General features: G+C 46.3%; 1 protein-coding gene across 2 annotated transcripts in view; it reads right to left on the reverse strand.

Annotated features, from left to right (window-relative positions):
* The window catches only part of KIF18A (kinesin family member 18A), an 89565-nt gene extending 70153 nt beyond the window's left edge, over positions 1–19412 (reverse strand). The window contains exons 1-5 of one of the 2 annotated variants that reach the window (XM_029059097.2): positions 19327–19412; positions 3839–4189; positions 1803–1960; positions 1286–1390; positions 851–961 (exon numbers count right to left, since the gene is read on the reverse strand). In XM_029059097.2, the coding sequence (XP_028914930.1) occupies positions 851–961; positions 1286–1390; positions 1803–1960; positions 3839–4160 (696 nt within the window). In that variant the 5' untranslated portion in view covers positions 4161–4189; positions 19327–19412. Of the gene's footprint in view, positions 1–850; positions 962–1285; positions 1391–1802; positions 1961–3838; positions 4190–19326 lie in introns of those variants that run through there. The other variant, XM_039911457.1, reaches the window with a different exon arrangement.
* Positions 19413–23464: the final 4052 nt, after the last annotated feature.

A 23464-nucleotide genomic window follows, 5' to 3' on the forward strand; every position in this document is an offset into this window, starting at 1 on the left:
TGTCGCTTCTCTAGAATTGCTTGACAAATCCAAAATGATTGGAACTTTCTTGTATGAACTGTGGTCAATTAAATATATTTCCATAGCCCCAACTCATCTAAAAACTCAGAACACAGTCAGAGTGGGAGGAGGGAAGAAGGAGGAAAGCAAGGTCAGCAACTCCCATTTTGGATCATGCTGCCATCATACAGATAATGAATTAATTAGCTTCTTGCTTTAATATCTATTTGATTTTTCACAGGCATTTTTGTTTGGATGAACTCTGGTGATTTTGGTGGCCAGAGTGTATTATCTTTCCTTAAACCAATAGCAGTAGTAAGAATGGCACCGATCCCTGAAAATTCTGCAGGTTGATAAACGTCTAACCTTAAAACTTTTCCCTTTTCTTTTGTTTTTGACAGGATTTACACATTGTACACGTCAGCCTTCGGGAAGACGGGACAGAGAAGCAGCAGCAGAGAAGTAGGTAAGCGACACACCTTTCTATTGAAGAAATGATGGAAAATTCACCATTTCTGAAATATCTGAATTTGCAATTTCTTAGGGATACACTTGAGCCCTTTTGGGTTCTGACATTCCTGATCTCAATATCCCTTGCAGTAAAAGTAGTATTTGAGCTCCCACTTGGTTCAGCCCATCATAGTAGATGTAAGGAAGTGTCACCTTCCTAGTGCTGCAAGGCGGGGGAAGGTACGAGAAGTTGACACACTCATATATTACTACGTGTTCCTAATCACACGATCCATCTATTCTTTTTATGCATTCTAAAACGAAGAAGCTTCCAGAAAGAAGGTTTAAGTTTCACGATAGCTCTGTTATTCATCACAAGCCCTTACAAACTCCACTTTACCTGGAAAACGGCATGAGAACGAGAGGATGTGTCATTCGCATGAGTCGGGTGCTGAGTTCTGTTTCTGTTTCCGTAATCCAACATCTGTAAAATCTCCTCTGCAGTTTTGGGCTGAAACACATCGGCAAAAGAAGCAGACACAAGTCTCTGAGAGCAAGCTTTCCACTAATTAAAGGTGTAGAATTTCAATTTAAAGAGTTACCCGGCATGAAGCCTTTCACCAATTAGGCTAAGTTCACTTGATATTTGTCCCAACGGCAGACAACAAAACACTTAGGCAGACCCTGACGTTTACATTTCTGAACTCCGTGACATCTGCTCAGCTGCTTTATTTCAGACAGCCATGCAGTAGACCAAAAAGGTTGGTGAGCCCACAGCCACTCCTGTTATTATCCTCTAGCAAATGTCACTTGGGGAGAATGTCATTTTGCATACCTCATGTAACGTTAGTCCTTGAACAACTACCCCTTTCATGGCATCTTCGCGAACAGCCAATGGCCCTGAATTCGTTAGAAGATCCCGTATCTGTTCGTTGTATACCTCAAAACATTAAACACACACAATTTATCCTCAATTTTTAAAAAAATGATAACCAGAGTTATTTTTATCTAAGAAAAGGTTCCCATTGCTATTGTTTTATTCTCAGCTCTCTCCCCACAGCTTTTTCTGGGCTTACACATTGATAGGACAACGTCTGCCAACAATCGATCAAGATCGGCCAAGCAGAGTAAATGTCTTCTGCATATTTGTTGCTTTGATAAACTAACAGAAATGATTGATTCCAATAAAGAGAAGAGAGCTTGATAAAATAAGGATGTTTATCCGTAGCTTTTACTATGGATATACTTCTACAGATTGTTAAAAACCAAACAGCAATCATGATGACTATTTCTGAGAAGTGAAAAGTTTTCTTGACTGCTTTATCTTCATAGGATGATTGCTGCCAACATACCTCTAGATAAGATACGGCAACACTGCAGAGTTTCTCCTCTTTAATCTGATCGATGGAGTCGTAGAGGTTCACCATGGTTCGGTACATAATTCCAGGTTCTTCAGGTGATCCCAACATTGTATGAGTCTTTCCAGCTCCTGTGGCCCCATATGCCAGGACTGTTCCCCCAAAAAACAGGTTATTCAAAAAAAATCCATCTATTGAAGCAGTATGATTCGAAGTCAGCAACCACCGAAGGAGTTGTTTTATGTGTTATTATTGTATCTGTTAAGCAGTTACTACTCTCTGTCAAGCACCAAATGTTCTAACTGCTGGGGTAGACACAAGATAAACAGGTGGGACACAGTCCCTGTCCCACCTGGGCCTCACAGCCGAAGTAGCAGGAGGGAGTAGGGTTTGATCCCCATTTTACAGTGGAGGAAACTGAGGCCCAGAGAAGTGAAATGAATTGCCCGAGGTCTCGCAGCAAGCAATTGCCAGAGCTGGGTTTAGAACCCAGTTCCTCTGATTCTCGGGCCTGTGCTCTTTCCTCTAGAGCACACTGCTTCTCACTGTACGCGCTCACTACCTCCTAACTCCCTCCTTTCTATTTTAGTGCAGTATAAACAGAGCACGTCCTGATAATGATTGGAGTTCTGCTATTTTAGAAGTTTCCCACAGGGCTGCAAAATGAAATATGTTTCGGAACCATTCATCCTCCAAAATGCCCCTGGCAAGACTTTTACCAACTTGAAATCCTAGCGAAGTCTTGGTAGAAATGCTATGCCAATTGGAAAATACAAAACAGACATGAAAACTACAAACGTACTTCAATCTCTCTGGGACGCTTGTAGTTAAAGAGTAGACAGAGGGAAATTTTGATTTTATCACTTTCACTCTTCTTTTGTAGGACAAGAAGGGGAGAAAGTGAAGAAAACAGGCATGCAAAGTTTTTAGGAAGTGGCATGAAAAGCAAGTCAAAAGAAACACAGGGTGGAGCAGGAGTTTGGGAGGAGAGTAATCGGTTTGGGATTAGAAACCTTGAAGAACAGTAGCCTGATGAAGAGAAGACAAGATAGTTAAAAACCACCACCAAAATTAACCTAGCCTCCTAAAGTAAAATCTACCTTCACTCGACCATAAGGGCGAAATTGTGCCTTAGACCTAAAGAAGCAGCATGGCCTGGTGGATAGAGCACAGGCCTGGGAGTCAGAAGGACCTGAGTTCTAAACCTGGTTCTAACACTTGTCTGCTGCATGATCTTGGGCAAGTCGCTTCTCTGTGTCTCAGTTACCTCATCTGCAAAATGGGGATTAAGACTCTAAACCCTAGGTGGGACAGGGACCGTGTCCAATCTGATTATCCCATACCTACCCCACCTTGGCTCCTAGAAAGCGCTTAAATATCACTAAAACAAAAGTGAAATCAAATAAATGAAAGAAATAAGCAGGCCTCACCTGCAAACCCAGTACTAACTGAACTGAGAAAAGGAAGAGTGGCAGAAATGAAGCTCGGGAAGTAAGACAGAAGGGTAACTGATCACCACAGTCTGCCTTTCTCCAAGAGAGATGAGATGAGGCCTACTGTATTTGTGTAGGCCACCCGAATGACCTACAGAAGTTTGCGTTATTAACAGCAGAAGCCCAGCAGGGCTGGCATCATTCTCTTTCACCTTGTGCCCTAAGGATCCTACTTCAACCTGCTTGGATTATTCTTGGCGTGGGTCCCAAAGCCACCAGCTGTGGGGTCAGTAAAGCTGAGGCAAAGCCCAAGATGTTCTCCAACGTGACGTCAGATTTTCCAGGGCAGACTTGGAGGTGGGTCGAGTGTCTTAACTGGTGCCTCTACCTGAACCAACCTGCACTTAGAGCTTCTCTGGGCCAGAACTTCCACTGGAGAAAAATCTAAGACAGATATGCTCTTGTTTTAAGACACGTATTAAAATCCCAACTTGAATGATAAGTCTTTCCGATTATACTTGAATAAATAAATATATTGGGGAAAGCTACCCCCTCACCTTTCCCAGAGAGGGGTGATGGGAAAATGTGAAGAATTACCTGTGCAATTATATCCATTCAAAAAGCCATCAAGTATACTCCTGGTGTCTTCAAAAACTTCCTGCTGAGTTGCGTGTTCATCAAAAACAGCATCAAACACGAATTTAAGATCCTTTCTCTTTTTCTTAGTAATGTCTTGATTTGTGACTTTATTTCCACGAAAGAAACCGACCTCCTCCGTTTGCGGGTCGAATACTAATATGTGCTTATCCACGACATGGACGACTTTGTAGAAGTTGACGGCTTTTTCTTTGGAATTTTCTGGACGAATTCGTACTACCACTTTCACGTTATTACAAGCATCTTCCTGGGTCACAGACATTCTGTTGCTTTTCCCGATGCCCGAATACCCTTTCGAAATTGAAAAACAAAAGTTTAGGATTCATCCTGTAGTTAGATTAGCCAGGATGGCCATAATTTCTAAGAAACTTACAGATTCAGTTTTCAAATAATAATAATTATGGTATCTGTTAAGTGCTTATGAAATATTGCAATCATTTTGAGGTAGTAGTATTAATCTGGGGCTCCTAAAATGGAAAAAGAAATCTTTCCAAAACATTAGCCTTGTATCTTCCAAGACTATCATCGAACCTGCTCTGGAGTAAAGTGATGGGCAATTAATTTATATTCTCTAAAAGAGTCCAAAAATGACTTTTTTTTCATTATTTGCAAACATATACGGAATCACTAATCACTCCTTTGAGGACAAATGAAAGTTTCATGAATAAGGTCTCCAGAAACAGTGCAAAAGTAATTAATAGAAGTGGCAATAAAGATATTTGAGTATAAAGCACTCTTCTTCGAAATGCTTGGTAAAGTAAAAGCAAAATATACATTCTCTGTCCACAAGAAGCTTACGACTTCATAAGGAATACAACTGCACAGACTGATTTACAAATAGTGGAAGCTATAGGAAGAACAAAGATCAGAAAGGTAGCAGAGCAATTACACCAGGAAAAAATCAGAAGAGTTGAATGTACAAATGAATGTACATATATGAGTAACTATAGAGGATGGGTGTAAATAAGTTAAGTGCAAGAAGAGGTCAATAGGTTGATAAGACTTGGGATGTAGGGATCCGAAGGGGACTTAACTGAGGAGTTGGGACCTTAGGAGGGATTTGAAGCAGCAGCATGCCCTAGTGGAAAGACCGTAGACTTGAGGGTAAGAAAACCTGGGTTCATTCATTCAATAGTATTTATTGAGCGCTTACTATGTGCAGAGCACTGTACTAAGCGCTCGAAACGTACAAATTGGTAACAGATAGAGACAGTCCCTGCCCTCTGATGGGCTTACAGTCTAATCGGGGGAGACAGACAAGAACAATGGCAATAAATAGAATCAAGTTCTATTCCCGGTCCTAATCCTGGCTTTGCCACTTACCTGATCCTAAACCTTAGGCAAGTCACTTGACCTCTTTGGGCCTCAGTTTCCTCATCCGTAAAGGGGGAGGCTAATTGCCTGTTCTCCCTTCTACTTTGAGGCCCATGTTGAGCAGAGACTGTGCCCAACCTGATTATCTTTCATCTACCTCAGCACTTAGTAGATTGCTTGGCATATATTGACTGTTTAAAAATACCACACTTATTAGTATTAATTTGAAGATGCTAATACTGCCAGCAGAGTGGAATATGGACTGGCATCTGCTTGTGTGGCTTCAATCCTACTGTTTCCATGCAGATGATAACCAAATCTACCTCTCTAGCTCTACCTCCTGCTATTTAATACCACATTTTTCCTTGCATCCCCTTAATGCCCCCCTCGTTCTTCAAACTCAACACGCTCCCATAGATTCTCATTTCCCCTCCTAATCCCTTCCCCCCTACTTCTAGCTTTTTCATGTCAGCCTATAATGCCATCATTTTTCAACAAAAACGTTCAGGATATGTCACCTCACTCCTCAGAAAACTCCATTGGTTGGCCATCCACCTCTACATCAAACAAAAATTCCTCATCATTGACTTTAAAGAACTACCTCAACTTGCCCCCTCCTGCGTCACCTCACTTCTCTCCTACTCCAACCCAGCCTGCACATTTCACTCCTCTAATGCTAACCTTCTCACTGTGCCACGGTCTCGCCGCCGACCCCTCGTCCACCTCCTGCAACGCCTTCCCACCTCAAATCTCACAGTTATTGTATCTCCGGTCAAAGACTTATTGAAGGCGTATCTCCAAGCAGAGAAGCAGCATGGCTCAGTGGAAATAGCCCGGGCTTGGGAGTCAGAGGTCATGGGTTCGAATCCCAGCTCTGCCGCTTGTCAGCTGTGTGACTGTGGGCAAGTCACTTAACTTCTCGGTGCCTCAGTTACCTCATCTGTAAAATGGGGATTAGGACTGTGAGCCTCACGTGGGACAACCTGATTACCCTGTATCTACCCCACCGCTTAGAACAGTGCTCTGCCCATAGTAAGCACTTAACAAATACCAATATTATTATTATTATTATTGTTATTATTATTATTCAGGAGGCCTTACCTGAGTAAGCCTCCCTTTTCCTCTTCTCCCACTCCCTTCTGCATCACCCTGACTTGGTCTCTCTGTTCTTCCCCCATCCCAGCCCCACTGCATTCATTCATTCATTAGTATTTATTGAGCTCTTACTATGTGCAGAGCACTGTACTAAGTGCTTGGAATGTACAATTCGACAACAGAGACAATCCCTGCCCAATGATGGGCTCATAGTCTAATCAGGGGAGACAGACAGCAAAGCAAAACAAAACAAAACAAGACAATATTATCATGATAAATAGAATCAAAGGGATGTACATCTCTGTAATTTTTTATATATTAATGTCTGTCTCCCCACATCCCACCAGACTGTAAGCTTGTGTGGGCAGGTTATGTGTTTGCTTATTGTCACACTGTACTCTCTAAAGCACTTAGTACAGTGCCTGGCACACAGTCAGTGCTCAATTAATACGAGCGAATGAATGACCTTCATCATCCTCCCAGTCTAAGAAACTTGCAGTCTTGGTGTCATTCCCTACATCTCAGTTTTTCGATGCTCCTATTCAATGAACTGCTAGATTCTGTCAATCCTTCCTCCAAAACATTTTCTAGGTCCTCTCCTTCTTCTTCATGCAAACAGCCACCACTCCTGTTAGCGCAAGTGTACTTTCAGTTAAACAATCAATGCATTGACCACATTATGTGCTCTGTACTTACTGAATGCAGAGTACTGTACTAAGCACTTGAGAGAGAACAATTGAGTTGGTAGACATGATCCCTGCCCCCAAAAGACTTTACAATCTAACTGGAGGGGCAGATAAGAAAATAAATTACAGATGGGGGAAGTAGCAGAATATAAGGACATATATATCCCCATATATATATATATATATATATATCTTATATATATCTCCTTATATTATATGTATGTCCTTATATATATGTGTATGTATGTTTGTATGTGTGTGTATATGTATGTACACATAAGCAAATATATGTGTGCTCTGGGGGTGGTGCTCGGGGATTGGGAAACTGGTGTATATGCAACACAAATGGGAGCGAGACTAAAATAAAGATAGGCGATGAGAGGTTGATCAGGGAAAGCTTCTTGGAGAAGAACAATTTTAGTGGAGATTTGAAGATGGGAAGAATCAGAGTCTGCCAGCTCTGAAGGAGGAGGGAGCTCCAGGCTCGAGGCAGGGAACGAGCAAGGGGTGAATGGTGAGAGAGATGAGATGGAGGCAGATCTGATTCAATAATTCAATCTGATTCGAGGCAGAGTATAGCACGTGCTTGGATCAGCTTAGTGGCAATTTGGATGGTGACAAAGGGGCAGATTCTAGAAGTGTTATAAGCTCATTGTGGGCAGAGAACGTGTCTACCAACTTCGTTGCATTGTGCTTTTCCAAGTGCTTAATACAGTGCTTAGTACACAGTAAATGCTCAGTAAACACCACTGATGATATTGTGAAGGTAGAACTAGCAGGATTCAGTGACTGGCAGAATATGCGGGTTGAAGGAGAGAGATTACTCAGGGATTATGCCAAGGTTGTGGGCTTGTGAGGCAGGGAACGTGACTGTAGACTGAAAGCTTGATGTGGGCAGGGAATGTACGTACCAACTCAGTTATACTGCACTTTCCCAAGTGCTTAGTACAGTGCTGTGCACACAATAAGCTCTCAATAAATACGATCAAGAGGATGGGAGTGATGCCTCCCGTGATGGGAATTCGTTTATGTGATCTCTGTTCTCAAAACGTTTACAATCCAAATAGGGAGACAGACACTGAAATAAATTTCAAATCGGAGGAAGCAATGGAACACATATGTACACATATGTGCTATGGAAGAGGGAAAGTGAGTACATAAGTGCTTACTGGTGGCAGTTATATATAGTGAGGAAATTGGAAATTAAGCGATAATAAAAATGCCCTATGCCTCCTCCTCCCCAGCATGGTCCAGGGAAAAGCCACTGTACTGGAACGGGGCTGACTGAAGCCTGGACTAGAGCTTCATGGACAGAGCTCTCCCCCTGATAGTATTCGGGGGGCTTCTTAAATTCTAAATCCCTAACAATGTCTTTTATAACAATACACTAGACTTGCCACCAAAGTTTTACCAGACATCACTGGAGAGTATCTGCAAGCCAAGATGATCTCTGTGGAGAAACTTAGGCAAATATTCCTTCCAGGTTGATAGAGCTCCACAATTTCCCTGTTAGATTATGTGAAATCTTCACTATTCCCTACCTCTTCTGTCAGCTCTCTCTTGACTAAATCATCTTTGAAGGCAAGTGGATTTTTTCAAACAGTCAGTAGTATCTACTGAGCATCTGTCAGAGTACCATATTTGGGAGAGTACAATAGAATTAAGATGCATGATTCTTGACCTCAAAGAGTTTACAATTAAGCAGGGGTGCGTGACACCTAAAATAACGTACAGTCGGGTATATATACTCTAGTAAGTACTTATGTACTTGTCAGAACCTAAATGTTTAGTTGGTAACAAAGAATTCAAGTGGCAGTTGGGGGATAGAAGGTAGGGAGATTACCTATTCTACGCAGTCTTGCTTGAGTAAGCAAGAAACTAGTGTCAGAATATTCCAATTCTCAAAAGTCTTTGAATTATTCATACACAGTAAGTTTTTTTTAAATGGTATATGTTAAACACTTACCTTGTGTTAGGCATTAGGCGCTGGGGTAGATACAAGCTAATCAGGTTGGACACAGTCCATGTCCCCAGGGGACTCAGTTTTCATCCCCATTTTACAGATAAGGTAACTGAGGCACAGAAGGGCTAAGTAACTTGTCCAAGGTCACACAGCAGCCAAGTGATGGAGCTGGGAATGGAATCCAAGTCCGTCTGACTCCCAGGCCTGTGCTCTACCCACTAGACCACACTGCTTTGCGGTTGATTAGCTGATAATAGTGCTTTAAAAATGCACATGCCGGAGGGATGAAGATGATTGTGAGCCACTTCCCAGAATCCAGCAAGCACTCGGATTGAGCATTAGCCTAAGGAACACAGAGGTTCTGTACCAAGCCATCCTGACATCGAAATTGATCATTCAGATGACGATGGCATCTCCGATCAAAATTGAGAAATACACCTGCCCCTCCCCAGCGGAAGCTTGACAGGGATGAAAGTGTGCAGGTGGTAAATCACCATCACTTATAAATTCCCTTGCACGGGTTTTTGATCCTGAAGTCCTCTCGGCCCCAAGGACATTGTGTCCTCGGGGGACACTGTGTCCCCCTGCTCGGGCCCGGGGACATTGTGCTCCCCAACCGCTCCCCCACTCCGCCCGAGGTGGCCATTTTGGGAAGCCCCCACTCTGCCTGAGGCGGCCATTTGGGGAAGGCCTCACTCCCTCTTCCCTCTTGAGGTGATTCATCCCTCCCGCCCCCGCCCCGGGCGGCGACGTCCTTGTTCTCACCATGTTACCTTACCTTAGCCGCCGCCTACGGCCGCCACCCACCCCGGACAACCTCAGGGCCCCCCCGCCGCCACAGGGTTATTTGGTCATGAGCTCTGGGACTCTCTCGGCCGCTGGCCGCTTGACTTGGAGTCTGATCGGGTAGGGTCGGCTCGTCCCCCGACCCTGGTCATCGCCTGCTTATTAACACTATTGTAGCGTGCCTTACTGTAGCATGTTGCTATATTTGCGATCTCGCTTTTTATTGTTTATTGTCGTCAGATTTTGAATTTGATCAGGTCGCCCCTTAATCGAGTCTACCCCCGATCCTGGTCATCACCCCTTTTATTAACACGACTATATTGTATCATACTGTATCATGTTGCTATATTAGCACCACTGTATTGTATCATATTGTATCATGTTGCTATATTACCGATTTCGTTTATTACTGTTTATTGTTTTCAGTGCTGCCACCCACCTCTCTGGCCTCGCCATGTCCCTCCTCCCCCCCTCCCCCCTCCCGCCCCTTCCTATCCTCCCCTTCCCCTTCCCCTTCCCCTCTCTCGCTCAGCTCTTTCCCGCTCTCTCCTCTGTCTCCTCCCCCCCTCCTCTCTCCCGCCCTAGAACCCCACTTTACCAGCGCTACCCCTCTTCCCCCTCCCCCTACTCTTCCCCCCACCTAACCCCCTCTTCACCCCCTCCCCCCTTCTCTCTTCCCCACCCATGCCCCATCCCAGTCCTCTTGTCCCACCGCCACCCCTCATCCCCCTCTCCTCGTCCAGGGCCCCGCCACCTCCTTCCCATCCAAACCCTCCCCTCCCCTCGCCTTTCCCCCCCTCCTCCCCTTGCACCCACAGCTACTTTCAAGTGTGGCCTCTGGAACCCCCGCTCTATTACAGGCAAGCTACCTTTCATCCATGACCTTTTCCTCTCCCACTCTCTCCTCCTCCTCGCCCTTTCGGAAACGTGGCTCTCTCCCGAAGACACGGTCTCCGCCGCTGCTCTCTCCGGCGGAGGCCTCTCCTTCTCCCACTCCCCCAGACTCACCGGTAAGGGAGGAGGCGTCGGCTTCCTCCTCTCGCCCCGATGCCGCTTCCGCACTCTCCCTCCTCCCCCCTCCCTCTCCTTCCCCTCCTTCGAAGCCCATATCATTCGCCTCTACCACCCACTCCAGTTACTTGTCGCCGTCATCTACCGCCCTCCCGGTCCCACCTCCGACTTCTTCAACCACCTTGACCCCTTTCTCACCTTCCTCCTCTCCTTCTCTCTGCCCACTCTGATCCTTGGAGACTTCAACATCCATACGGATGTACCCGACGACTCCTCTGCCGCCCGCCTGCTATCCCTCCTCGACTCTGCCGACCTCCTCCTCCACCATACCGCGCCCACTCACCGACTCGGTCACACCCTCGATCTCGTCATCTCCTACCGCTGCACTATCTCCTCACTCACCAACTCTGAAATCCCTCTCTCTGACCATAACCTTCTCACCTGCCTCATCTCTCACACTCCCTCCCCCTGCAAATCTTCGCTACTGCCCCACAGAGACCTCCGCTCTCTCGATCCCATCCGTCTTTCCAATAGCATCTCGCCTCACCTTGCCGCCCTGTCCTCTCTTCCCACTCTCGACGATCAGGTCTCCGCTCTCAACTCCACCCTCTCTACTCATCTCGACTCTCTCGCCCCCCCTTTCCCTCCGCCGCTCTCGCTCCACTAACCCACAGCCCTGGATCACCTCCTCCGTCCGCCTCCTACGCTCCTATGCTCGAGCTGCTGAGCGCTGCTGGCGAAAGTCCAAGCACCAAGCCGACCTCACACACTTCAAATTTATCCTTTCCTGCCTTAACTCTGCCCTCTCCTCCGCCAGGCAAAGCTTCTTCTCCTCCCTCATCGACACCCATGCCCGTCACCCCCGCCGATTGTTCCGGACCTTTAACTCTCTCCTTAGGCCCCCCTGTTCCTCCCCCTCCCCCATCTCTCACCCCTAATGATCTGGCCACCTATTTCCTCACAAAAATCAACACGATCAGGTCTGAGCTCCCCAAAGTCACCCCTCCGCCTCTCCCCTCTCCCCCAACAACCCCCTCCCCTACTTTCCCATCCTTCCCTGCAGTATCCTCAGAGGAGATCTCCTCCCTCCTCGCAAGTGCCACCCCCTCCACCTGCGCCTCGGACCCCATTCCCTCTCACCTTCTTAAAACCATCGCCCCTGCCCTCCTCCCTTCCTTAACTTCTATTTTTAACCACTCAATCTCCAAGGGCTCCTTCCCCTCTGCCTTCAAACATGCCCACGTCTCCCCCATCCTAAAAAAACCCGCTCTTGACCCCACTTCCCCCTCCAGTTATCGTCCTATCTCCCTACTACCCTTCCTTTCCAAAATCTTAGAACGAGTCGTCTACAATCGATGCCTAGAATTCCTTAACTCCCATTCTCTCCTAGACCCCCTCCAATCTGGCTTCCGTCCCCTCCACTCTACCGAGACTGCTCTCTCTAAGGTCACCCGTGACCTCCTTCTTGCCAAATCCAATGGCTCCTACTCCATTCTGATCCTCCTTGACCTCTCTGCTGCCTTTGACACTGTCGACCATCCCCTCCTCCTCCATACCTTATCTCACCTTGGCTTCACGGACTCTGTCCTCTCCTGGTTCTCCTCTTACCTCTCTGGCCGATCATTCTCGGTCTCCTACGCTGGAGCCTCCTCCCCCTCCCATCCTTTAACCGTTGGAGTTCCTCAAGGGTCAGTTCTTGGCCCTCTTCTGTTCTCCATTTACACTCACTCCCTCGGTGAACTCATTCGCTCTCACGGCTTTGACTACCATCTCTACGCAGATGACACGCAGATCTACATCTCCGCCCCTGTCCTCTCCCCCTCCCTTCAGGCTCGCATCTCCTCCTGCCTCCGGGACGTCTCCACCTGGATGTCGGCCCGCCACCTAAAACTCAACATGAGCAAGACTGAGCTCCTCATCTTCCCTCCCAAGCCCGGTCCGCTCCCAGACTTCTCCGTCACCGTGGATGGCACGACCATCCTTCCCGTCCCGCAGGCCCGCAATCTCGGTGTCATCCTTGACTCGTCCCTCTCGTTCACCCCACACATCCTATCCGTTACCAAGACCTGCCGGTTTCACCTCTACAATATCGCCAAGATCCGCCCTTTCCTCTCCACCCAAACGGCTACCTTACTATTACGGGCTCTCGTTATATCCCGGCTAGACTACTGTGTCAGCCTTCTCTCTGACCTCCCTTCCTCCTCTCTCGCCCCGCTCCGGTCTATTCTTCACTCCGCTGCCCGGCTCATCTTCCTGCAGAAACGATCTGGGCATGTCACTCCCCTTCTTAAACAACTCCAGTGGTTGCCTATCGATCTCCGCTCCAAACAAAAACTCCTCACTCTAGGCTTCAAGGCTCTCCATCACCTTGCCCCTTCCTACCTCTCCTCCCTTCTCTCTTTCTACCGCCCACCCCGCACGCTCCGCTCCTCTGCCGCCCACCTCCTCGCCGTCCCTCGGTCTCACCTATCCCGCCGTCGACCCCTGGGTCACGTCCTCCCGCGGTCCCGGAACGCCCTCCCTCCTCACCTCCGCCAAACTGATTCTCTTTCCCTCTTCAAAACCTTACTTAAAAATCACCTCCTCCAAGAGGCGTTCCCAGACTGAGCTCCTCTTCCCCCTCTACTCCCTCTGCCATCCCCCCTTTACCTCTCCGCAGCTAAAGCCTCATTTTCCCCTTTTCCCTCTGCTCCTCCACCTCTCCCTTCCCATCCCCACAGCACTGTACTCGTCCGCTCAACTGTATATATTTTTGTTACCCTATTTATTTTGTTAATGAATTGTACATCTCCTTGATTCTATTTAGTTGCCATTGTTTTTACGAGATGTTCTTCCCCTTGACGCTGTTTAGTGCCATTGTTCTTGTCTGTCCGTCTCCCCCGATTAGACTGTAAGCCCGTCAAACGGCAGGGACTGTCTCTATCTGTTGCCGACTTGTTCATCCCAAGCGCTTAGTACAGTGCTCTGCACATAGTAAGCGCTCAATAAATACTATTGAATGAATGAATGAAAGTCCTCTATGGGACCGAGGTGTATTTCTCATTTTTGATCGGAGACGCCAAGCAGTGTGGTCTAGAGGGCAAGGCAGAGGCCTGGGAGTCCGAAGGACCTGGGTTCTGTTCAGTTGTTCAGTGATGCAAGGCTAAACAAGGAGGCAAAACACTGAATCAAGCCTGTCCTTTGAGAAGCTCCAAGACAAAGTGAGGCACGGACATGGTATCGAGAGTTAGACCAAGTTCAAGATACAGAGGGCAGTAGTTTTAGTGCCTAACCTTCTTTATGGCTGAAAGATCAGAACCTTCCACAGATACCAAATTTGACTATCAGAGCAGTCCCACCTACACGCATTACTGCCCACCCCCACTCAAGGAGACCTTGTAAAGGAGACCTTGGAGGCAGGAGAAATGCAAGACTGCAAAGGAAGTTCAGAGTTAGCAAGACGGACTTGAAAATCACCTGCTTAGAGGTAGAAGTTGAAGCCGAGGGAAAGAGCATATACTGAGACACTTGGGAGGAGAAGCAGATCCAGGACAGAATCTCGAAGAACACCACAGTTAGAAGTCAAGGGCACAAGAGAAAGCTGAGAAACAGTGTGGCCTTAGAGTAGAGAACAAGGAACTGGGATTTAGAAGGCCCTGGGTTGCTTGCTGAGTGATCTTGGCCAAGTCACTTAACTTCTCTGTGCCTCAATTTTCCACAACTGTAATATGGGGATACCTGCTCTCCTTCCTATTTGCAGAACAGGGACTGGCTCTGACCTAATTAACTCGTATTCTACCCCGGCGCTTAGAGCGGTGTTTGATGCACAGTAAGCGCTTACCAAATACCATAAAAAAGAGACTGTAAAGGATAGGCCAGAGAAAAGGGGGAGAACCAGAGAGAATTATGTCAGAAAAATCCAAGGTTAGACAGCATTTTTGGGACAAGGGAGTGATCCGCAATGCTGAAGGCTCTGAGAAGTAGATGAGGATTAGAAGTCTGTGAGATTTGGTGAGGAGAACATCGGTTACCTTGGACAGCAGTCTCAGAGGAGTGAAATGAGTGGCAACCAGACTGAGGGACTCAGGCAGGATGTGTGCAAACAATCTGAGGAGTTCGGGCAGAAATGAGGGGGAAGGAAAACTCAGGAGACAGCTGGATGGCTTTGGTGGGGTTCAGGGAGGATTTTTTTTTTTTCAAGATAGAAAGACATGGGTATGTTCAAAAACAAAGTGAAGGGAACCATTAGAGAGTATGTAAGCATGATGTTAATGGAAGGAAGAAGAGTCGGCACAGGAGTTCTTGTTAGACAAGAAGAGATGGGATTAGATATGAAGAAAGGGTATAGATTTTGAAAGCAAGTAGGCTATTTCTTTCCGAGAGCCGGCCAAGAGGGAACAAGAGTACAGTTTTTGGGGTGCAGGGTGGGGGGAGACTTTGGGGAGCTCACATCCGACAGTTCAAATCTTCACAACAAACCAGTTGGCAAACTTGAAGGACCACTATCTACAGTTTATACAAGAACAACCCGAGTGTCTAGATATAAATATTGGCCTTATAATAATCCTGAAGGTTAGAGAGGCCCAAGAGGTTACACAAAAGAAAACATGCTGCCAGGCCAAGCCTAAGCCCGCTGTGCTTACTGTATAAAATCCTTACCAATTGTCAAACATGACTACTCTTGTATTAATAAGAATGTATTTGTTAAACGCTCACTGCGAGCCAGGCACTGTTCTAAACGCTGGGGTAGATACAAGGTAATTGGGTTGGACACAGTCCCTGTCCCACAGTCTTAATCCCCATTTTAGAGATGAGGGAACTGAGGCCCAGAGAACTGAAGTGTCACATAGCCGACAAATGGCAGAGCCGGCATTAGAACCCACAACCTTCTGACTCCCAGGCCCATGTTCTATCCACTAGGCCATGCCGCTTCAGGACAGTGGTCTGCACACCGTAAGTGCTCAATAAATACGACTGAATGGCTGACACCCTACCTGGGGTTTCATGTCTTAATGCCCATTTTGCGGAGGAGGGAATCGAGGACCCCGATTGCCCAGGATCAAGAGCTTTAGTGAGGTTCTCTTTGAAGATCTCTGATCACTTGGGAACTTTTCTTCAATCAGTCAATCAATCGATGGTATTTATTGGCCGCTTCATGTGAATAGAGCACTCTATTAAGTACCTTAATGAGAGGAGTACTTTAATGAGATGTTCATTCCCTTGATTCTATTTATTGCTATTGTTTTTGTCTGTCTGTCTCCCCCGATTAGACTGTAAGCCCATCAAAGGACAGGGACTGTCTTTATCTGTTACCGATTTGTACACTCCAAGCGCTTAGTACAGTGCTCTGCACATAGTAAGCGCTCAATAAATACTATTGAATGAATGAATGAATACCTAGGAAGCCTACAACACAACACAGATGGTGGCCACGTTCCCTTCTGACAAGAAGCTTATTTCGAGGCAAAGGCTCGTTGTAAAACGATGACCTTTCACGTGGCTGTTTTTCAACTCATATTGATTCTAAGGTATTTATTTTTCCGGTACTCACTGAGCATTTACTCTACGTCAAGCCCTCTTCTAAGTGTGGGGGTAGATACAAGTTAATCGGGTCGGACACAGTCCCAGTCCCCCTTGTTTTGATGTCTGTCTCCCCCCTTCTAGACTATGAGCCCACTGTGGGCAGGGACTGTCTCTCTCTCTCTCTTGCCAAATTGTACTTTCCAAGCGTTTAGTACAGTGCTTCGCACACAGAAAGCATTCAATAAATATGATTGAATGAATGCTCTCTTTGTTGCTGAACTGTACTTTCCAAGAGCTCAATATAGTGCTCTGCACACAGAAAGCGCTGGATAAACACAATTAAGTGAATGTTCTCTTTGTTGCTGAATTCTACTTTCCAAGCCTTTAGTACAGTGCCCTGCGCCCAGAAAGGGCTCGATAAACATGAATGAATGCTCTCTGTTGCCAAATTGTACTTTCCAAGCGTTCAGTACATTGCTCTGCGCACAGAAAGTGCTCGATAAATACGATTGAATGAATGCTCTCTGTTGCCGAATTGTACTTCCCAAGCGTTTAGTACAGTGCTCTGCGCACAGAAAGTGTTTGATAAATACAACTGAATGAATGCTCTTTGTTCCTGAAATGTACTTTCGAAGTGCTCAGTACAGTGCTCTGCACACAGACAGTGCTCGATAAACACAATTAAATGCTCTCTCTGTTGCTGAATTCTACTTTCCAAGCGTTTATTACAGTGCCCTGCGCCCAGAAAGCGCTCGATACGACTGAATGAATGCTCTGTTGCAGAATTGCACTTTCCAAGCGCTTAGCACAGGGCCCAGCGCCCCAAAATCGCCAGAGAAAGAGGCCTGAATGAATGAGGCCCAGGCAGGGAAATGACTTCACCAAGGTTGCACAATGAGAGAAGCGGCCTGGCTCACTGGAAAGGGCCTGGGCTGGGGAGTCGGAGGTCGTGGGTTCTAATCCCTGTCCCTCCACCCCCCCCCCCCCCGGGCCACTTGTCAGCTAGGTGACTTTGGGCAAGCCACTTCACTTCTCCGTGTCTCAGTAGAAGCAGCATGGCTCAGTGGAAAGAGCCCGGGCTTGGGAGTCAGATGTCATGGGTTCGAATGCCAGCTCCACCACTTGTCAGCTGTGTGACTGTGGGCAAGTCACTTCACTTCTCTGTGCCTCAGTTACCTCATCTGTAAAATGGGGATTAAGACTGTGAGCCTCATGTGGGACATCCAGAAGCCCCTGTATCTATCCCAGCGCTTAATACAGTGCTCTGCACGTAGTAAGTGCTTAACAAATACCAACATTATTCTCTGGGTGACCTGATGGGGGTGAAGACTGGGAGCCCCAGGTGGGATCATCTCATCACCTCCTATCCCCCCTCAGCGCTTAGAACAGTGCCTGGCACATAGTAAGTGCTTCACAAATACCATCGTTACTATTAGTCCCAGTGCTCTGCACGTAGTGAGCGCCGATTAGACTGTGAGCCCATCAGTGGGCAGGGATAGTCTCTATCTGTTGCCGAATTGTCCATTCCAAGCGCTTAGTCCAGTGCTCTGCACATAGTAAGTGCTCAATAAATACAGGGGAAGCAGCGTGGCTCAGTGGAAAGAGCCCGGGCTGGGGAGTCAGAGGTCATGGGTTTGCATCCTGGCTCTGCCCCTTGTCAACTGGGTGGCTGTGGGCAAGTCACTTCACTTCTCTGGGCCTCAGTTCCCTCATCTGCAAAATGGGGATGAAGATGGTGAGCCTCACGTGGGACAGTCTGATGACCCTAGATCTCCCCCGGCGCTTAGAACAGTGCTCTGCTCAGAGTAAGTGCTTACAAATATCAACATTATTCACTTTTCTGGGCCTCGGTAACCTCATCTGCAAAATGAGGATGAAGACTATGAGCCCCACGTGGGACCTGATGACCCTGGATCTCCCCCAGCGCTTAGAACAGTGCTCTGCACATAGGAAGTGTTTAACAAATACCAACATTAGTCACTTCTCTGGGCCTCAGTGACCTCATCTGTCAAATGGGGATGAAGACGGTGAACCTCCTGTGGGGCGACCTGATTACCCTGGATCTCCCCTGGCGCTTAGAACAGTGCTCTGCACATAGGAAGTGCTTACCAAATACCAACATTATTATTATTATTACAGTGCCTGGCACATACCAAGATAAGTCCTTGGCACAGAGTAAGGGCTTAACAAATACCATAAAAAAGCGCTTAACAAATACCATGATTAGGATTATTATTCTAAGGGCTGGGGTGGCTAGGCAACATGTTTTGTTTTCTGTTGTGTTTTGCTGTCTGTCACCATCTCATCACCTTATTATCAAAAATACTGTTGAATCACCTTGCATGCCCGCCCAGCGCTTAGAACAGTGCTCTGCACATAGGAAGCGCTTAACGAATACCAACATTATTAAATATGAATGAATGAATGAGTGAATGGGTGAGTGAATGAATGGGTGAATGAGTGAGTGAATGAGTGAATGAGTGAGTGAGTGAGTGAATGAGTGAGTGAATGAATGAGTGAATGGGTGAGTGAATGGGTGAGTGAATGGGTGAGTGCATGAATGAGTGAGTGAATGAATGAGTGAGTGAATGAGTGAGTGAATGAATGAGCGAATGAATGAGTGAATGAATGAGTGAGTGAATGAATGAGTGAATGAATAAGTGAGTGAATGAATGAGTGAATGAATAAGTGAGTGAATGAATGAGTGAATGAATAAGTAAGTGAGTGAATGAGTGAATGAATAAGTGAGTGAGTGAATGAGTGAATGAATGAGTGAGTGAGTGAATGAGTGAATGAATGAGTGAGTGAATGAGAATAAATGAATGAATGAATGAGTGATTGAATGACTGAGTGAGTGAATGAATAAATGAATGAATGAGTGAATGAATAAGTGAGTGAGTGAATGAATAAATGAGTGGAGTGAATGAATGAGTGAATGGAGTGAATGAATGAATGAGCGGCCCTTAGAGGAAGGGGCCGGACGACGAAGGGGAGCGTCCGCGGCCAGCCCCGCTTGACCCGCCGGGGTACGGGGGGGGGGGCGGGGAAGCCCCGCTCCGCCGCTCACTCACCTCCGGCCCCGAGGGAAGACCTGAACCCAGACCCCGGGCCCCGCCGGACTGGCCTGATCGGGCCGGGCGAGGCAGGACTGGCCACAGCAGCCGCCGCCGCCGCCGCGCTCTCCCGGCAACCGCATTCAAACCCGAGCCCCGCCCCCGCCGCCGCCTTTCATTGGCTGACGCCCCGGTGACGTCACCGCGCCGGCGCCGCCCGCCCGCCCGCGGAGCTCGGATCGCTTCGGAGCGGAGCGGAGCGGATCGGAACGGATCGGAGCGGATCGGAGCGGATCGGAGCGGATCGGAGCGGATCGGAGCGGATCGGAGCGGAGCGGATCGGAGCGGATCGGACGCATGCGCACGGCCCCTTTGTGGGCTGTCACTCAACGGCCGGCCCAGCCCGGGCCCGCCACCTTCGTGATACTGTTAATAATAATACTGTTAAGAATAATGCTATTAATAATAAGACTGTTAATAATGATGTTGTTAATAATAATGGTGTTAATTATGATACTGTTAATAATGATGCTGTTAATAATGATACTCAATAACAGTGCTGTTAATAATGATACTCTTAATAAGGCTGTTAATAATGATACTGTTAATAATGTTGTTAATAATGGCGCTGTTAATAATGATACTCTTAATAATGATGCTGTTAATGATGATGCTCTTAATAATAATGCTGTTAATAATGATACTCTTAATAATGATGCTGTTAATAATGATACTGTTAATAATGTTGTTAATAATGGCGCTGTTAATAATGATACTCTTAATAATGATGCTGTTAATGATGATGCTCTTAATAATAATGTTGTTAATAATGATACTCTTAAGAAGGCTGTTAATAATGATACTGTTAATAATGTTGTTAATAATGGCGCTGTTAATAATGATACTGTTAATAATGATGCCGTTAATAATGATACTCTTAATAATGCTGTTAATAATGATACTCTTAATAAGGCTGTTAATAATGATACTGTTAATGTTGTTAATAATGGCGCTGTTAATAATGATACTCTTAATAATGATGCTGTTAATAATGATACTCTTAATAATGATGCTGTTAATAATGATACTCTTAATAAGGCTGTTAATAATGATACTGTTAATAATGTTGTTAATAATGATGCTGTTAATAATGATACTCTTAATAATGATGCTGTTAATAATGATACTCTTAATAAGGCTGTTAATAATGATACTGTTAATAATGTTGTTAATAATGATGCTGTTAATAATGATACTCTTAATAATAATGCTGTTAATAATGATACTCTTAATAATAATGTGGTTAATAATAATGCTGTTAATAATGATGCTGTTAATAGTGATACTCAATAATGATACTCTTAATAATGCTGTTAATAATGATGCTGTTAATAATGATGCTGTTAATAATGATACTCGTAATATTGATGCTGTTAATAGTGATACTCTTAATAATAATGCTGTTAATGATGATACTGTTAATAATAATGCTGTTAATAATGATACTGTTAATAATAATGCTGTTAATAATACTACTGTTAATAATAATACTGTTCAAATCTCGGATCCACCACCTGTCAGCTGTGCAACTGTGGGCAAGTCATTTCACTTCTCTGGGCCTCAGTTCCCTCATCTGTCAAATGGGGATGAAGACTGGGAGCCCCATGTGGGACATCCTGATGACCCCGTATCTCCATAGTAAGCGCTTCACAAATACCAACATTATTATTATTATTATTATAACGATGGCGTGTGGGAAGCGCCTACGATGTGCCAAGCACTCTTCTAAGCGCTGGGAAGGGCGGTACAAGGTGATTCAATAGTGTTTTTGATACTAAGGTGATGAGGTGGTGACAGACAACAAAACACAACAGGAAACAAAACACGTTGCCTAGCCACCCCAGCCCTTAGAATAATAATCCTAATCATGGTATTTGTTAAGCGCTCACTATGTGCCAAGGACTTATCTTGGTATGTGCCGGGCACTGTAATAATAATAATAATGTTGGTATTTGTTAAGTGCTTACTATTTGCAGAGCACTGTTCAAAGCGCTGGGGGAGATACAGGGTCATCAGGTTGTCCCACGTGAGGCTCACAGTTAATCCCCATTTTACAGATGAGGGAACTGAGGCCCAGAGAAATTGAGTGACTTGCCCACAGTCAGACAGCTGACAAGTGGCAGAGCTGGGATTCGAACCCATGACCTCTGACTCCCCAGCCCGGGCTCGTTCCACCGAGCCACGCTGCTTCTCTTAATAATGGTATTTGTTAAGTGCTTACTATGTACAAAGCACTGTTCTAAGCGCTGGGGGGGATACCAGGTGATCAGGTTGTCCCACGTGGGGCTCACAGTGTTAATCCCCATTTGACAGATGAGGTCACTGAGGCCCAGAGAAGTGAAGTGACTTGCCCACAGTCACACAGCTGACAAGTGGCGGAGCCGGGATTAGAACCCATGACCTCTGAATCCCAAGCCCGGGCTCTTTCCACTGAGCCACGCTGCTTCTGGAAATAAAACAAATAAATAAAACAGACCCAGGGATTCGGGGTGTGGCCCGAAGGACCCGGGCCTAGATAGGACCAGGCCTGAAGGAGTCTGCCCAAATCCACGGGGTTCGGCAGTTTTCAAATGAGGCTAAAACCTCCTACAGCCCTGTACGGCCCCAGTTGACCAACACCCCACCAAGCCCAAACTGGGAATGAAGCATTTCCTGGGTGGAGCGAGAATACACAGGTGGGAATTAAACACAGTCGCCGTCCCTTGGGGAGGATCTCAGAACCTAAAAAGCATTTATTCATTCATTCAATCGCATTTATCGAGCCTTTACTGTGCGCAGAGCACGGTACTAAGCGCTGGGAAAATACAATAGAGAAGCAGCGTGGCTCAGCGGAAAGAGCCCGGGCTGGGGAGTCAGAGGTCGTGAGTTCGAATTCATTCATTCAATAGTATTTCTTGAGCGCTTACTATGTGCAGAGCACTGTACTAAGCGCTTGGAATGAACAAGTCGGCAACAGATAGAGACAGTCCCTGCCGTTTGACGGGCTTACGGTCTAATCGGATCGAATCCCAGCTCTGCCACTTGTCAGCTGTGTGACTGTGGGCAAGTCACTTCACTTCTCTGTGCCTCAGTTACCTCATCTGTAAAATGGGGATGAAGACTGTGAGCCTCACGTGGGACAACCTCATTCCCCTGTATCTACCCAGCGCTTAGAACAGTGCTCTGCACATAGGAAGCGCTTAACAAATACCAACATTATTATTACAATACAGCAATAAAGAGGGACAATGCCTGCCCACAATGGGTTTACAGTCTAGTAGAGTGCTCGGCATCCAGAAAGTGTTCCGTGGTACAACCTGATTACCCTGTATCTACCCCAGCGCTTAGAACAGTGCTTGGCACATAGTAAGCGCTTAACAAATACCAACATTATTATGACCATGGATTGATCGAACTTGTCAGTGACCACATTTCATCTTGCGTTAAAAAGGACGATACCGACTAGCCTCATCCTACGCGATACATCTAAAGTTAATACATCTTGGAAGCCTTTCTAAGTGTTTTACTAGTCTTTAAATTTCTCTCCTTAGTTACATTTTCTAGGCACATACTTTTTAAGGAGCGATTCCGTCAGATTTTAAATTTAGCCTTTACAAGTCAGCCGTCGCGGTAATTTGGCGACGGGGTTCTCCTTTCGGCCAGTCGCTTTTCCGCACTCCGAAAGACTGTCCTCCGTAGGCTCTCCGTCCTCAGTCTTCTCCTTCCAAGCCTTGCTTAAAAATCCTTCTTCCTGGCCACCCCGAACCTGGCCAGTGTTGGAGGGAGGCAAAAATGAAATGTGAGGAAGCGGTTCTAAACGACCAGAAGACGCCACGAAGTACTTCGAGTGGACTCCGTACGGCTAATTGAACAAAAGTATTGGGATGGGAATGAGTAGTCGCGAGGCGAAGAGAGAGAAGTCGTTAGCCTGTTTCAGTGTAGCCGGGAACTCGCTTCTGGCCCTCCCTCCTCATATAATAATGTTGGTATTTGTTAAGCTCTTACTATGTGCAGAGCACTGTTCTGAGCGCTTGGAATGGACAATTGGGCCCCATCACTGCCCAGTGACGGGCTCACAGAGCACAGGGTCATCAGGTTGCCCCACGTGAAGGCTCAC

The sequence above is a fragment of the Ornithorhynchus anatinus genome, chromosome 3 (assembly GCF_004115215.2).
Source record: "Ornithorhynchus anatinus isolate Pmale09 chromosome 3, mOrnAna1.pri.v4, whole genome shotgun sequence".
Classification (NCBI taxonomy): domain Eukaryota; kingdom Metazoa; phylum Chordata; class Mammalia; order Monotremata; family Ornithorhynchidae; genus Ornithorhynchus; species Ornithorhynchus anatinus.